The sequence below is a fragment of the Dasypus novemcinctus genome, chromosome 11 (genome assembly GCF_030445035.2).
Source record: "Dasypus novemcinctus isolate mDasNov1 chromosome 11, mDasNov1.1.hap2, whole genome shotgun sequence".
Classification (NCBI taxonomy): Eukaryota; Metazoa; Chordata; class Mammalia; order Cingulata; family Dasypodidae; genus Dasypus; species Dasypus novemcinctus.
Window position 1 is genome coordinate 63,399,988 of NC_080683.1, and position 15,058 is coordinate 63,415,045.

General features: G+C 43.8%; 1 protein-coding gene and 1 long non-coding RNA gene across 3 annotated transcripts in view; one reads left to right on the top strand and one right to left on the bottom strand.

The window, feature by feature from the left end:
* The window catches only part of LOC131280414 (uncharacterized), a 35,438-nt gene extending 30,299 nt beyond the window's left edge, over positions 1-5,139 (top strand). Inside the window, exons 3-4 of the long non-coding RNA XR_011650099.1 lie at positions 3,827-3,957; positions 5,020-5,139. This is a non-coding gene — a long non-coding RNA (uncharacterized lncRNA). The remainder of the gene's footprint in view (positions 1-3,826; positions 3,958-5,019) is intronic.
* MDN1 (midasin AAA ATPase 1) overlaps positions 1-15,058 on the bottom strand; it is a 170,754-nt gene that overhangs the window by 25,516 nt on the left and 130,180 nt on the right. The window contains exons 67-83 of one of the 2 annotated variants that reach the window (XM_058307147.2): positions 14,541-14,636; positions 13,786-13,880; positions 13,349-13,470; positions 12,413-12,559; positions 11,476-11,585; positions 10,754-10,827; positions 10,253-10,451; positions 8,819-8,981; positions 8,242-8,388; positions 7,598-7,724; positions 5,735-5,840; positions 5,092-5,207; positions 3,730-4,215; positions 3,228-3,454; positions 2,717-2,872; positions 2,369-2,535; positions 1,415-1,576 (exon numbers count right to left, since the gene is read on the bottom strand). In XM_058307147.2, coding sequence (XP_058163130.1) covers positions 1,415-1,576; positions 2,369-2,535; positions 2,717-2,872; positions 3,228-3,454; positions 3,730-4,215; positions 5,092-5,207; positions 5,735-5,840; positions 7,598-7,724; positions 8,242-8,388; positions 8,819-8,981; positions 10,253-10,451; positions 10,754-10,827; positions 11,476-11,585; positions 12,413-12,559; positions 13,349-13,470; positions 13,786-13,880; positions 14,541-14,636 — 2,700 coding nt within the window. Of the gene's footprint in view, positions 1-1,414; positions 1,577-2,368; positions 2,539-2,716; positions 2,873-3,227; positions 3,455-3,729; positions 4,216-5,091; positions 5,208-5,734; positions 5,841-7,597; positions 7,725-8,241; positions 8,389-8,818; positions 8,982-10,252; positions 10,452-10,753; positions 10,828-11,475; positions 11,586-12,412; positions 12,560-13,348; positions 13,471-13,785; positions 13,881-14,540; positions 14,637-15,058 lie in introns of both variants that reach the window. The other variant, XM_058307146.2, reaches the window with a different exon arrangement.

The following is a 15,058-nucleotide window of genomic DNA, read 5'->3' on the forward strand; positions in this document are numbered from 1 at the left end:
TTGGACACTTAAAAAATTGTCAGAAAGTCAAACTTACTCTTAGGACGTATACTCATGGAAAACTGGAAGGTACATTTTAGTTAACTTATTTAATTTTCCTATTGAACTATATTATTTTAAGAAAGATGCTCAGATGTAAGCAGAGGAGGAAGCCACTGGGCTCACAATACCCTGCTGATATAGCCACACCCACACCCCACCCCAAAACATAAACAGTTCAGGGAGGCCAGAGTGCCCTAGAGCAACACTGCAAGGGGAGACACAGCCAACCCACATCTCAGGGCACTTTCACCACGTGTAATCCCACTGCTTTCTTGCGGGCAGTGTCTTCACCAAGTAGTCCTGCAGTACAAGATTGGCTCTATGCCCATAAGATAGAGGGCAAATCGGACACTCACTCCCTTACTACCCAACAGACACACACATTTACCCAGTGCCTTTAGATATGAAGCACTGGGTTTGATCCTCATCTTTAAACCTTTTCCAGTACTTCAGAAACTCAGAACCAAGAAGTCTTAACTGTTTACCAACCTGCCAACTTTATTTTGTAAATTCATCATTTCATCAAGTGAATTTCATCTGTATTGTACTAGGAGTTGAAGAAAATCTTAGAATACTAAGGTAGCTAAAAAAAAAAAAAAAGAACAAAAACAAAAAATACTATTATGTGCTCAATTGAAGGTGGCTTCCTCAAAAATGCGTAGCGGGGAGTAGGTAGCTCAGTGGTTGAACACCGGCCTCCCACACATTGGTCCTGGGTGCAATCTCTTGTAACCTCCTTAAAAAATAAAAAAAATAAATGCTTAGGAGTGTAGGGAGATCTCATTTTACAAATGAGGAAGTTGAGGCTCAGAGTCCAGCAGCTGGACTCTGTTGGGAGGGCTGCACTGGACTGTCTCTACCCCCTGCGTTTCAAGGGCAGGGTCTACATTCTTGCAGCCTCAGTACTTTTCATTCAGACTGCAAGGCTGAATGAATAAACAACTTCTCTATGAAAAACCCCTCCTCCTAACAGTTTAAGAGCTCGTTACCAACTAATCACAATTATATATAAATGACTGAAAGAAAACCTAATAGCCTTAAGAATTTATCCTAAAATCTCAGCATTATCTGAAGAAGAGTTCCAGCTGGGGACGGGAAGAGAAGGGTGTGCTGATGGAAAAGAGCCACCTCGGCACAGCCTCTGGAGTCGGGAGAACTCATCAGAGGGGGTCTGCGCTTCCAAGGCTTTAGTGGAAACATGCTTAGGAAAAGGGGACCAAATAAAGTTCTAAAGAACCCGCAGGGAGAGCAAATCACCTATTTTGCTATTTCGTGAAGGATCAAAATCAAGAGTCCATCAAACCAAAGCACTAACAGGTATCTGAGAATCTGGGTGCTGTTGGCGCAGAGCGCTTCAACAAACAGTCCTTACCTTCTGAGCGAGCTCCGTAAAGACCTGGGCAAGCACAGAGAGCAGTTTCGCGGTGCTACGGTGAGTTGCCAAAGACATGGTCAGGAAGAAGAGCACCAGGTCTGAGTACCTGGAGAGCATGGGCACCAGGCGCACCAGCAAGCAGCAGGACTGGCTGAAGACCTGGAGGCAGAACAGGAGGATCAGAAGCCTGCTCACTCTGCTTGGTGTGTGCACGCCTCCTAGAGGGGGGTGATGATGTTCTGGACCTAGAGAGTGGTGATGGCTGCACGACATTGTGAATGTAAGAACTGTCGTTCATGGTAAATTTTATGTTTTTTATACCACAACCCTCCTGCCCCCACTCTTAAATTAAAAAAAAAAAAAAAAGGCGGAGATTTCTTCATTCACACAAACCCCCAGAGAATGCATTTTAAGTTCTCAGTCACTGAAGTCTCATTTAGTTAACCAGGTTTTCTTAAAAATAAAGTGTTTATAAATAAATTCTATTAGAAAACCAAAGTTGGCACTGGAGGTAATACCAGAGAAAAAAAATAACATGTCTTGCAAAATGAGTTGCTTCTCTTGCCTTATTATGAAGATGACAACTCTACTCCCCTGGCTCACTGTGGAAGGAATGGTGTTCGCAGAGAATTGGTTGTGAAGCCTAGTTAACGGCAGCAGCAGTCACCAATAACATCAGCAACTGGGAGGATGTGTCTACGACATGTAGAGTCCTAAGTGGGCATTCTGGATTGCTAGCATCTTTGCACCTGTGCGTCTTATAATCGCAACCCTTAGCCAGCAAACCCTATGCTTTTCAAAGCTTGTCAGTGACCTTTTCCAGGTCAAATTCTCAGGGATTTTGTAGCTGAAACCTGCTGTGGGGCCCAGCCCTGCAGAGCAGGGGAAGCCAATTCTGCCTTTGCTCGGCCCACTCTGGACAGGAAGAACCTGTGCAAAACAGTTGGTTACCATGTGCTTTGCTCCAGTGCCATCTTCCCCAAATGATTTCAGCCTCTCCAAGAGCTCAGAGACAGCAGAAATTGTTTTCTGCACCTGCAGAGCGCTCACGTCAGCCCAGAAGTCTTCCTCTAGGAGTTTTGAGAGGTGTCCTGATCGCAGTCTTTCAAAGGCCATTTCTTCTTTCAGTCACAGAAAAGAACATAATGATGAGTAACGGAAAATAAACTCTTTTCATTTTCACTTATACACAGTCATATATTTTACAATATCTGTCCTTAAATATTTAGTGATAGAAATAAATCAAATAAAAAAATTAAATGAAGTATGAAACTAAGGTTTGCCTTATTTCAGACATACCATCCTCGTCTTGTGGTCTGGTTTGTTCTGTGTTCTCCTCTGCTTTTTCACTAGTTCTTACTGTTAAGTTCTGGACGGCACAGAGGATGGCCCGAATGGCAGTTTCTATTTGCTCTGAAAAATCTTCCACAAACCCTTCATCCATCATTTGGTTTCCTAGTAAGTAAAATGGTGCAAAAAAAAAAAAGTACAATCATTTGCTTCAGTGCCCCTGGAAATCATTAATAATACTCCTCTTAAGCATCTACTATGGGTGCTCTGTGCAGATACAAAGACACAGATCATCATCTCTATTAAAATAATTTTGCTAGACGAATGACAATCAAAAGACCTGATACTCAAACAAACGAGGCAAAAAAGTTAATAGCTGTGGATTCTAATCATACCTCCTTACCTTAGAACCCTGGACAGACACCTCTAGAATACACATTTCTTTAGAACAATATAGATGTAAATCTGTAAGACATGATTCTTACACTGGGATTTTACTCCCATACTCAACAATCCTTACCTCCTTGGCTGTTTAAAGTTAGTAGATGTATCTTCCAGGTAGTAAAGTCAGCTGTGGCTTTACTGATTTCTCCTCTTACATATTCCAGGCTCTCGACTAATGCCATTTGTGGGTCCATTTGCTCAATCTCCATCCCTGGAAGAATGAACAAGGACTCTAGGCCTTGCAAATGAGCTGACACCTGTGACAGGGAACTCAGCCCAGAAGAGCAAACTTCAAAATCTCCCCTGCAATAACAGAAATGCATAATGTTTAAAGGAAGACCACAAGACCCTGCCCCCAGCCCCCATTCTCACAAAAACTCTCTCAAACCCCTAAAGTGCATGCAGGGCAAAACCCGCTATGTTTGAAGGTTTACATCTAGAGAAATGCTACAAAGCACTATACTGGCCCCTGAATAACAGGGGACTGAACCATAATCCCTTCCATAATTTCATGCCATTACTCAACTCTGAACCAGCACCAAGCCTACAGAGGAACAGTAAAAACATAGCACGCTCACCAAGAATGAAAGAGGGTCTCACAAGACTGCTGCCTAATCTTGTCAACATTGGCTTTCATTGTTTTAATGGTTTTCAGCATCTCTGTCAATCTTGCAGTTGACTGTTGCCAAAGCTGGTCCCGTTTCCGCATCTGACAACCAGGCGGCAGCTGACTTCCAGGCACCGGGGATGGGTAGCTCAGATCTGATGGGATGAGGTCCGGAACTGCTCTGGAAAGCTGCCCCTTGGTGAGCTCTGGGCCTTCCGGGTGGGGAGCAGAGGGCAGGCCCTGTGCCTGGGCTTTGCTAGAGCCTATGGCTGGCCCTGCACTGGGGCAACACTGGAGGAACCAGGAGAGCTGCTCGAGCAGGACCTGGCTCTGCATGGCCAGGTGCTGCAGCCTCTCTGTCCACTGCTGCACACCGTCCTGAGGGGGGAAGGCCACAGGGTAGACTGGGGGCCCCGTCAGTCTGCCCTGAATCTCCTGCACACAGCTGAGGAGGTTCCTGTGCAGAGAAAGCAAAGGTACCTCAAACTGTGCCATGGTGCTGTTTCTAACAGTAAATAAGTTTGTGTTATAGGTTTTTCCACCTAATCAAGAAGGAAGGATCTACAAGAAAGTAAGAAGTCTTTAAAGTCACCGCTAATCACCTGATGCCCATAGTCCTCCCACATCCAACAAAAGCGTACCATTGCACATTGCGGTAATTTCAACACTATTATTATTTTTTAGGAGGTACCAGGCATTGAACCCAGGACCTCATACATGGGAAGCAGGTACTCAACCACTTGAGCTACATCTGATCCCTCAACCATTATTTTTTAAGAAGTATCTAGTAAGTGAATTATGGTTTGCGAGATAAACCCTAATGAATAGAATTGAAGACAGCTGAAGCCAAAGTAATTAGTCTAGAAACATTATCTCTGAAGCAATAATCCACCCAACAGACACCCTTCCTAATGTCCTCATCTTTTAAATCTGTTTCCATCGAGGGGCATCCATGTACAGCTCAGCAAACTGCCACTTAGTGATCTAACAAAACTGAAAAACAAGTGGACTCATATCTGATCTGTGGCACAGAAACTGGGTGCCCTGACACCCTAACACCAATCCTATCAGCCTGCACAGATTTTGAGCAATGAATGTTTTAGTCTTACTCAGCCCTGAACTCATTCCCCAGGCCCCATTCTCCCCTCAGCCACTGCCAGGTCACCAAAAACAAGGGGCAGAGTCAAGAAAAATCCCACCCCCTCTTTTGGGCCTCAAATTTCCTTTCAGGATTGAGAGCAGGTCTCATTCCTCTCACCAGGTACAGCAACCCTGTGCTGGCTTACATAATTCTTCCTAAATCAAGCCACAAACCCAGCATGGCAGCTGGTACCTGAGGATGATCCACTGCTCTGTTAGTGTGGTCAGGGAGCGCCGCTGCCGGATAAGCATCTTCATCAAGTGTGCTGAGAACCCTTTACACCGCTCAACATTGCCCATGCCCATCTCCTGGAAGGGGAAGAAGGAAAAGAATGCTAGGCTACTGCAGCAGGCGCCACCCACGGAGGCCCCAGTAGGCAGATGCCTCAAGGAACACTGTCGGGGGAAGGCCCCTGCCTTCCAGACCATTCAGGTGAGCTGCATCCCATAGGAGACACACTCTTCACTTTGAGCTGTGGGTCTCAGATTATGCTGCCCCAGATCACCAGGTTTAACCACCAAAACTGGATATTAAGGGGTCTTTTCTTAATTCACAAGGAGAAAAAGATTTACAGCTGGCATTTCTTATATTGGAAATTTTTCTTCCATAATTCTTCACATTTATTTGGCCCTGCTGGCAAGTGTGTTTAAGGAATTTTAATATAAGATGCTCCCTCTGATCTAGCACAAAACTACACTGATTTATATTTTAACTTTAACAGTGTTCTGCAAAAAGCATAGTCACTTCTGGAAGGGAGCTGTTATCACCTGGTGAGGTCCGAGAACCCTGCTGTGGGATGACGAGACCCTACAATTCTGAGGTTATAGAACTCTACCTTGGCAGGGGTTGCAAGGGCTGCATTAAGCCTGACATGCCGTGCGAGGGATCGATAAAAATACTTCTGGCACCCATCCCATGAAGATGAGATTTCTGTACAGAGTCTGGAAAAGAAATAAATTTACTTAATTAAAACCATGATCTCCGAGGCTTCCATCAACCAAGATTGAGGTGTAAGGCACTCCAGGGTGCCGTCCCCCCACAGAATCTTTGAACTAGCAAAACCTGGCAGAAACATCTTCCTCAAAACTTTGGAAAACATAAAAGGTTGCAGTAACTGAGCAAATGCCGAATTAAGAAAACACAGCTTCAAAAATGGTAGCAAAGCTCGTGCTGCCCTTGCTGGCTGCCCTGCACCCTGCCCCGGGCGGAGTGGAGCCAGCGGCCCTCCCACTTGGGTTCCTGGTCCTCTTCTGGGTAGAGCAGGGCCAGAGGAGATAATTAATGGGGACAGAGTTTCTGTATGGAGTAATGGAAAAGTTTTGGTGTAATGGATGGTGGTGATAGTAGCACAGCACTGTGAATGTAATCAGCTGAATGTAATCAGCACCAAATTATATATTTGACTGTGGTCATAAGGGGAAGTTTTAGATTGTACGTAAGTTACAAGAATACTAAGAAAATACACACAAATAGGACTGTACACTACAAACAGTGAATGTTACTGTAAATTATGTATTACTAGTACAAAAATACTTTTTCATCAGCTGTAACAAAAGTACCATACAAGTGCAATGTATTAATAAATGAAAGGGAAACTGATGCGGGGGGGGGGGGGGAGCGGAATAAATGGGAACTCTGTATTTTCTGCATAAATTTCTGTAAATCTACAACTTCTCTATTTAAAAAAAAAAAAAATTTGAAAAACCACTATCTCCCACTCCATTTCTTAAAGACTCAGATTGAGTATTTGGCCAAAACCAAAAGTCAAGAGTGAATGGACTGATTTCCTTGCGGACTCATTTAGTCAGGTATGTTATCAATCCTTACATAAAGAATATATTATATACTTAGCACTGGAAGTGTAGCAGGGAAATACATTATAATGACAATATGATTTCCTTAATAGAAACTTGGCTATCTTGGCAGTGGACGTTAGGGTTCATCAATTCTGATGTCTACAGGGGCCAGACAGCTAACATGCATGATTAAGGAGAGCCAAGCACAAAATGAGAAATGGCAGTGACTCCAGATCCCAATGTGGGAGAAGCCATGGGGACTGCTGGAGAATGCAAGCCCTGTTGAGGAGAGGGAGCCACTACTCAACTATTGCCAACTGGTGAGCAAATGGAGGTATAAGCATACCTGGACACATTTTCCTGAAAAACGAAAATGCAAAATTTTTATATAAAATTTCCCCTTTCTACAATGTTACATGCAATTCAAATTTAAAGCACTGGGAGGGGCACTGGGCCAAACAAATCAGAAATGTGTCCTGCATTTGGCTCCTGCAAACCACAATTTACCTACCACCTCTTCTATGGCTATTAAACAGAGGTAGCACTGTCTTGACTTCAAAAATGTACTGGAAATTATAGATGTTATTATATAGAATAGTTTAAAAGTGTGCCGTTCTCTGACAGATTTTCACCTGCACATTGAAATCATGGCCTCAGGAAAACAAAACAACAAATAAAATGAATTGGGGTAGTGAACACAAGTAGGGTAGGGAAAGGAAAGGAAAAGAAACACTTCTGAATTGTTCATCAGGTGTCAGATCCTTATACTGAGGCAGTTTTATAAATGCTATCTTTTTTACTCTTTACAACAACACTACAAGAAGGTATTGCTATCCCCGATTTGGCAAATGAGGACAGGGAGACTTAAAAGACTTACTTCCTTTATAATTTAAAAAACAAACCTAGCATCAGCCTCCTGAGTGCTGTTGACTATGGATAATGCGCTTTGGAGATCTAAGGGGTGGAGATGAAGCATCTCTTGGGGGTTTTTGGAACGGGCCCAGGCAAGACCCTTTCGATATGACAAACCTAGGAAATAAACACATTAGATTAAGGAAAAGAGACTTGTGGCTAGAATGGATGTCCCCTACCCCCATGTCTGTGCTACTCAAAGTAAAGTCCTCTGAAGAGCATCAAACAGGGGCTGGTTAGAAGTGCATCCCCTCAGGCCTGCCCCACATCTACCCAACAGAGCCTGCCTCTGTACTTTAACAAGATCCCAGGTGATCTGCATGCTCAGTAAGGACTGAGAAGCGCTGCTCTCTGGACTATGTTGGGCAAGGTGGGTGCTATATAGTATACAGTGAAGAAAATAAAAAAGATTGTTCCTCAAAAGCCTCACAACCAAGCTGTGGAAATGACTGAGATCATACGTAGTTCGTCATAGGATTACACGTGTGAATGGACCGCTTGGAAAGGTATTTTCAAAACCTTGCCTGCCACCTTCTGAACCCACCCTCTCAAAGGTCTCTAGAAATTTCCCCATATCACCCCTGTTATTATTCTCCCTAAAAGTTGCTGATCTGGTTTCAAGCAAGAACCTTACCGGTTTTGGCAAGGTATTTAAAGAGGTCTGACAAAGCTCGCTGCTTCTGCATGAGAATGTGCTTGGCTTCTGACCGCTGCTTCTCCTTCTCTGCAGAGGGCTCCACCTTTAAACTCTGCAGCTCACTCACAGAGGAAATCACCTCACCTGTAGGACAAAAGGGTATGCAAGAAGAGAACTGTGGGTCAATCTTCTGTTGCCTTTAATTCAAAAGAGACAACATTTTGAGAGGTGCAGACAGCTTAGAGACTGAGAAATTGTTTCCACGTTCCTTTACCTAGCCCCCCCCCATCCAACAACCAACAAGGGCTGATTTAGACAAGACTGTTGTAGAAAGTGGCACAACATATCACTAGTTTATATGAAAAGAGAATAGGATAAAAATTATGATAATTTGTGTAGTGTCTACTGGCTCCTGCTGGTTTTTAGCCCACTCTTGTTTATTCAATGAACTCTTCAACACTATTCAAATTGTTAAAGTAAGGAAATCTACATAACATGTCCCCAGCCCTCCTGGGTCCCAGGGGCAAGCTGTGAGGAAGTAATCCCCACTCTTGCCGCTGCTGCTGGCACCCACCTGTGAACTGATCGAGACCCTCGACCAGGTGTGGCACAGGGCTCTCCCTCACGAAAGCCAGGCACATCTTCTTCATCCGTTTCACAAGCTTTGGCAAGCGCCTCAGAAGCTCCCCCTCTGAGGGGAAAGGAGCAACACCCTGACACTGTTCTGGAACCATGGCCTATGAGACAGAGCGCAGGTTAGTCTCTCCAGTAAAAACGACACCAAGGGTTCCAGCCTGCATCAGTGCTGATATCTAACTGCTGTGTGCACCCCCGCCCCCCCACCCAGCTTGCAAATATCCAACTCTGTATCAACACCTCCGAAGTTGCAACGCAAATGTGGCTTCACTAAAATTAACATAGGCACCTACCATAGACATTTACAGAAATTGTATTCCTCTCCACACGTGATCAGTGCTGTAAAAGGCCCCCCTCCCCTGCCCTCCAGCATGTTTCCTACTCTAGCCATGCAGCCATCTCAGGGTGAATAACCTAATTGCTGCTCTTAGGGTGCAGGGGCCCCACTGGGTTCGTCACACATACAAGTGAAGCGAAGCTGATCTGCCCAATCCTACTTCTACCACTAACTTCTCCACCTCCCCAATTCCCAATTAATGGTTCAAGTATCAGGAGTCCAGATGTTAGTTGAAGGGAAGATCTTGCTTTCATCCCTTGGGGACACATTTTCTTTTTTTTCCAGATGACCCCCTGAAATTCCTATGCTGTCATCAACAGCAAATCAGAAATTTTGATCAGCATGACAGAAGCAGTGAGCTGATGAATACAATCAAAACAAAGTCAGCAGCTGTATTTTATCTGTGCAGCTATGTTATGACTATAAGCTCAATTTCTAATATGCTCTCTAAATATTAAAAATAGCTCTGTGGACCCCAGACTGGGAGGTACAGTTAGAAGGCAAAGTGATTACTCCCTTGAGCAGCAACCCAATCCCAGAGCTCCCCAAACTCAGAAAGAAGCAAGAGCACCCATCATGTATCAGACCTGCTCACCCATGGTCTTTGTGTCTGTTAAACTTTGAGGAATACTGCAAGCCAGCTCTTACCTTTTGGTGCACGCAACTGACCATGATGTGAGTATACCACGGTAGTGAGCAAACACTACAAACCAGGACACTGCCCCATCCACCCCCTGGGCAGACCAAAGGCAGTTTCAATGGTACTCCCAAGTCAGTGCTACTAAATCTCCCCCACAGACAGATGAAATGTTCACGGTAAGCATGACAATTACTTCCCATAGTCGAACATTAAACTTCCAGCACAAGGGCCAATACTGTTTGCCTGCAGCAGGATCAGGCAAATAAAATCATATACACCCAAAAGAGCAAGATTTCAAAGGCATCTCCTTGGCTAGTTGCAAGGAGATGCCTTACACATCAAATAGAGATCCCACCTTCCAGAATGATTAAGCAAGCCTATCCCACAAGTAGTACCTGCCCAGCTGCTGGCCGGACTAACAGGGTCTCCTTCAGTGCCCTGTTCAGACTCTGAATGGGGGATGCTTCACTAGTGGCTGCATCTGTTAGCTTGGACAAAAAGTCGGGTTGTTCCTCCTTGTCACTCTCCACCAGGGATGACCGGCAGGGTTCACTCAGCACGGCTTCAAATTTCTTCATGAATTTAAAGAGGGTCCTGACCCCAGGCAGTGATAGAGATGAGAGGAAAAATTGAAGAGGAAGTGAGGAAATACAAAAAGTATATGCACATATAACTTAATAACACGTATATTTTGTATACAGTGATCTCCTTGGATACTTGTAATCACCTAACTAACAACAACAACAAAAAGATGACTTAGTCCACACCCAAACAATCTAGTGTGTTTTGTAAGCTCAGGGCAGCACTAGGGCTGCTGCAACAGCGTAGTCTTGCTGCCTACCACGTAACATTCTGAGCTTTGGGTACCCCCAGTTTTAAAGAATGAATTTACATACCTGTGTGTCTTTTCCACAGATTGTTTAATGGACCAGAAGCTGACATCATTCCACTTAGATATTTTAACAAATTCCTGTAAGATAAATGAAGCTTAAGGCATGGCTTTACAAAGCTGGCGCCATTGTTTCTTCCTAGGTCATCTGCTTGCCGAAGACCAGAGTCCACTCCATCCCCAGACACAGGATTGTGTGTCCATAAACAACTAAAACCAGACTTACAGGAGGAACCCTGCATTTGTCACAAAGGAATAGATGAAAGAGCGCCGCTATAATCAAGAGGCCACTGATACAACCCTTTACCAAGGTTGGCTCCACCATCACCATCAGTATCAAACAAGAGAAGGCCCTCCTTACACCACTGCCTCCACGATGCACAGACCAGCACCCCGTGAGATGCGTCTGAAGTGGAAGATCAGCATGGACAAGACCAGGGGAGCACTATGGGCTTCCCACGGCATTACCCTTGAGGAGCCTGAGAAATCTATCAGCCAACAAGGGCCACAGCATCAACCCCCACACACTTGGCTGACTTGACAAGGAAGCCAATGACACAAAACATAAATCTTGCCAACCTACTTGACAGCTCCATTTCCCTGGCCCCCTGCCTCACTGGGCTTCAATAAAACACACGTCACTGTTAAATGGATAAAAGAACAGAACTAAAGAAAAAGAATTTGCTGGTTTTTTCTCCCAAGAGTGATCATGACAGCTGTTCATCTTACTTTAAGTTCTTTTTCTAAGGGGGAACGAAGTTCCACAATTTTGGCCTGGACCCGGTCAAGGAATTGCTTGTAATAATGGTATAAATTCCATAGAACACTGCATAGTGAATCTGGAAGAAATGAAAAGGAAACAAAACATAACTTGCTGCATGTGCTACTGGCCCCACCTGTGGGCTTCACATTTCAGTGATGATAAATCCTCATTACTCTTGAGGCCATGAGATTACAGCGCGTTTCACAGGCAGACTATTTATCAGCTCATGCGGGAGCCTGTTTGAGCTTTAGCAGTTGCCAGAGATGCAGGCTGTCAACATAACCCCGGTTTTCATTTCGGTTTGTAGGCATTTTGTTGTTGTTGTTGTATTTGTGTTTTTAAAAAGGACATACTTAGAGGTTATGCTAAGATGGGTAATTTTAAATTTTACTTTAAAAGTAAAAACTCAATAGTTGAAAGATGATATATCAAGAGGATCATTTCACTCTTTCATGTACAATCGAGACTCGTTTTACAGTGAGTTTTATTCAAATGGCTATGGACAGGAATGGTAATTGACAACAGACAGTTTTACGCATAGTTACTTAATATATGATGCAACTCTCAATATATCAAAGAACTTGATGATGGCCTGGATCAAGCCCGAGGCCTAGCAGACACATAGACTGTCTAGACAGGAAGATGTGCTCCCTCGACACGCCAGGTCCTGACAACTGTATCTGGCAACTGAGCTCTGCCAGAGTTCACTAGTCAGTGCTTCATTTATAACCAGTCTGCACCTTATCTGAATGCTCTTCTCTAAATCTAATGTGAATCACACTAAAATAAAAGACAACCCGAAGTGTCTTCTTTGGGGTACAAAAAGACACTTGTCTCATGTGGAGAACTCAAAGTATAACCCATTTTAAAAGTGCAGTATAACAATAAAGAAAATATTCCCACCTTTTCCTTCAACTTGTGGCATCAGCAAGACATGACAATGGAAAACCAGTAACATCTGAAGCCGCACATGGAATTCTCCCAGTGAGGACCCTTCAATAAACGCTTGTAATGTGCTGACCAGCAGCATCAGGGTCATCTGCTTGTCATCTTCAGGGATTTAAACAGAAACACGTTTGACTACAACCATCGCTCCCTACTCATAATGTGCAGGAATTCTACTATGGGATAAACTGAGGGGACTGTCAGGTAGACTACAACTAAAACAGAGTTTTGAGGCAAGGACCACAGTTGAATTCCAAGCTTATTCAAAAACAAGGGAGGGAACGGATATGGCCCAAGCAGTTGAGTGCTTGCTTCCCATATAGGAGGTCCAGGTTCAGTTCCCAGTGCCTTCTAAAAAAACAAAACAAGCAAAACAAATGAAAAAAACAAAACAGGGGAGCTGATATGGCTCAGTGGTTGAGCGATGGCTTCCCACATACAAGGTCCCAGGCTCAATCCCCAGCCCTGGTACCTCAAAAGAAAAACAAAAACAAGGGCTTATGTTAAACACACTCATAGCAAATTATGGAACTGAATTATGAGGTGCCTGTCGCAAGCAAGAAATGAAACACTTAACTCAAGCACGCAAACTACTATCTATCAAGAAGGCACCTTTCATTTTGACTTGCCTTATAGAAAAAATAAGAAAACCCTATCTTTTATGCCTGGTTCTCTAGACCTTAAACAAGCCACTTCAACATCCCTGAAGTTCCATTATTCTCTCAATAAGAAAAGAACTGTAGTGCTTTCTTGGTTGACCTCACAGGAATACCATGAGGTCAAAGGAGACATCTTATATGAAAGTAGCAGGGAAGGGAGACATGAGAACAAATGACTCCCTCAAGTTCAGCTTGGAACCTCTAACCAAGCAGGGAGTAGACTGACAGATGTTACCTTCCTGTTCTTCTGTTTGCTCCTGCATGTGCTTTTCAAGCATCTGATAGATGGAGAACCAGTGCTTGGTGGATTTCTCGGTGTGGCGCTTCATGGTATTATCTAGACTCATGGACCAGCAGCTGAAACATTAGAGAAGAGGCCAAGAAGGCACTTAGGGAAATCAATAGAAATTGAGGAAATCACAGAAGCATAAGCTAAATGATCCCATTTTCTTCACCCAAATGGAGATGAGCAGATGCCAAATTTGCAGCTATAGGAACATATAATATTGCCCTGGCCTATATTAAAGTCACTTTAAAGCCTTGCTTTTAACTCTGATTAATGACTGAAAGGTACATATTCTGTAAACCCTAAAAAATCCAAACTATCAGAAGACAAAATTCCCTAAAACACAAGTTCACGAAGGAGAGGCAAGTGATAAATATATCACTTACTTCAGTTCCAATTTACGCCACCGAATGATCATCTGACTGACCAAATCAAGATGTTTCCGCAGAGACAGAGCTCGACTCGCATTCTGCTCCCAATCCTAAAGAAAAAAAGGTAATAATCTGACCATTATTCAGTCCCTTAATTATCTCTTCCCTCAGGAATATCCTGAACAAAGATTCAACACTACTAGGTCTTAACCAACTTTTACACTGATTTTCCAACATGAGTAAATGGGTTTACATCCAGTCTGTCCAACTTCATGTTCTTTCTAGTACTTGAGAGAAGTTCAGTGTAGCCAAATTTAGAGGCAGGCAGACCACAAGCTTTGGAGACCTGCATCTGAATTCCAGCTATTAGCTCTCTGACCTTGAACAAAGTCACACAATCCCTCCAAAGTGCAAAACCCTCATCTGTGAAACAGGTGTACCAGTCACCCTCAGAGGCTTTGCGAAGATCCGAAGGAGGCAGTGAGTACAGGCGCTGAGCCAGACTACAGGCGCACCTGGAAGCGCCTGGCAGAGTGAGCCCTCCATGTGCTGAGTCCTACCCTTGAGAACAGGGAAAGGAGATGGTCCCCTGTTTGGGAAATGGCTTCACTTGCACTGACTGGACCACATGCCAGAAACACCACATTAAGATTTTCCTTCTCCAATCCAAACCACCACTTTCTGTCCCTTGAACAAAACAGGTATCACAGTTAATCCTTTTCTCGATTGCTTACAAACTAAAATGAGGAAGAGAAAGAGAATGATCTTACCTGTGCCTTTGCCAAAAGGATTTCCAAGCCATTCAGGAACTTTGAGATGGGACTGGAAAGTGGAAAACTACGCATTCTGTCCATTACAACCAGAAGCTACAGAAAAAGATATGGGTATCTCAGCAGGAATATCGATGGACCAAAAGAGAGACCTGACCAGAAGTTTCACCCAAAGCCCCTTCTTCACAAGCACCTCTGAAAGCTGTGGGTGAAACTTCCAGGATTGTGGATACTGAGATAAACACTGTATCTGCTATATTACTCTGGAAATAAAGTTGGGCTTGATAAGACAACTATTACTCTCTGTAATACGAATTATCACAAAATGACTGAAGATGACAGAGCAATGTCTGAGTTTAACCTGCCCATCTTGGAAAAGCAAAGCCTAACTGCACATTTAGGAAAACCATGAGGCCCTTCAGAGTATGAGTATGCCTCTGAATAAACAGCAATACAGTAGCATTGTAACATGTGAACAGCAATCCTTGACCAACAAATTAAATTAATGCTACCTGTGG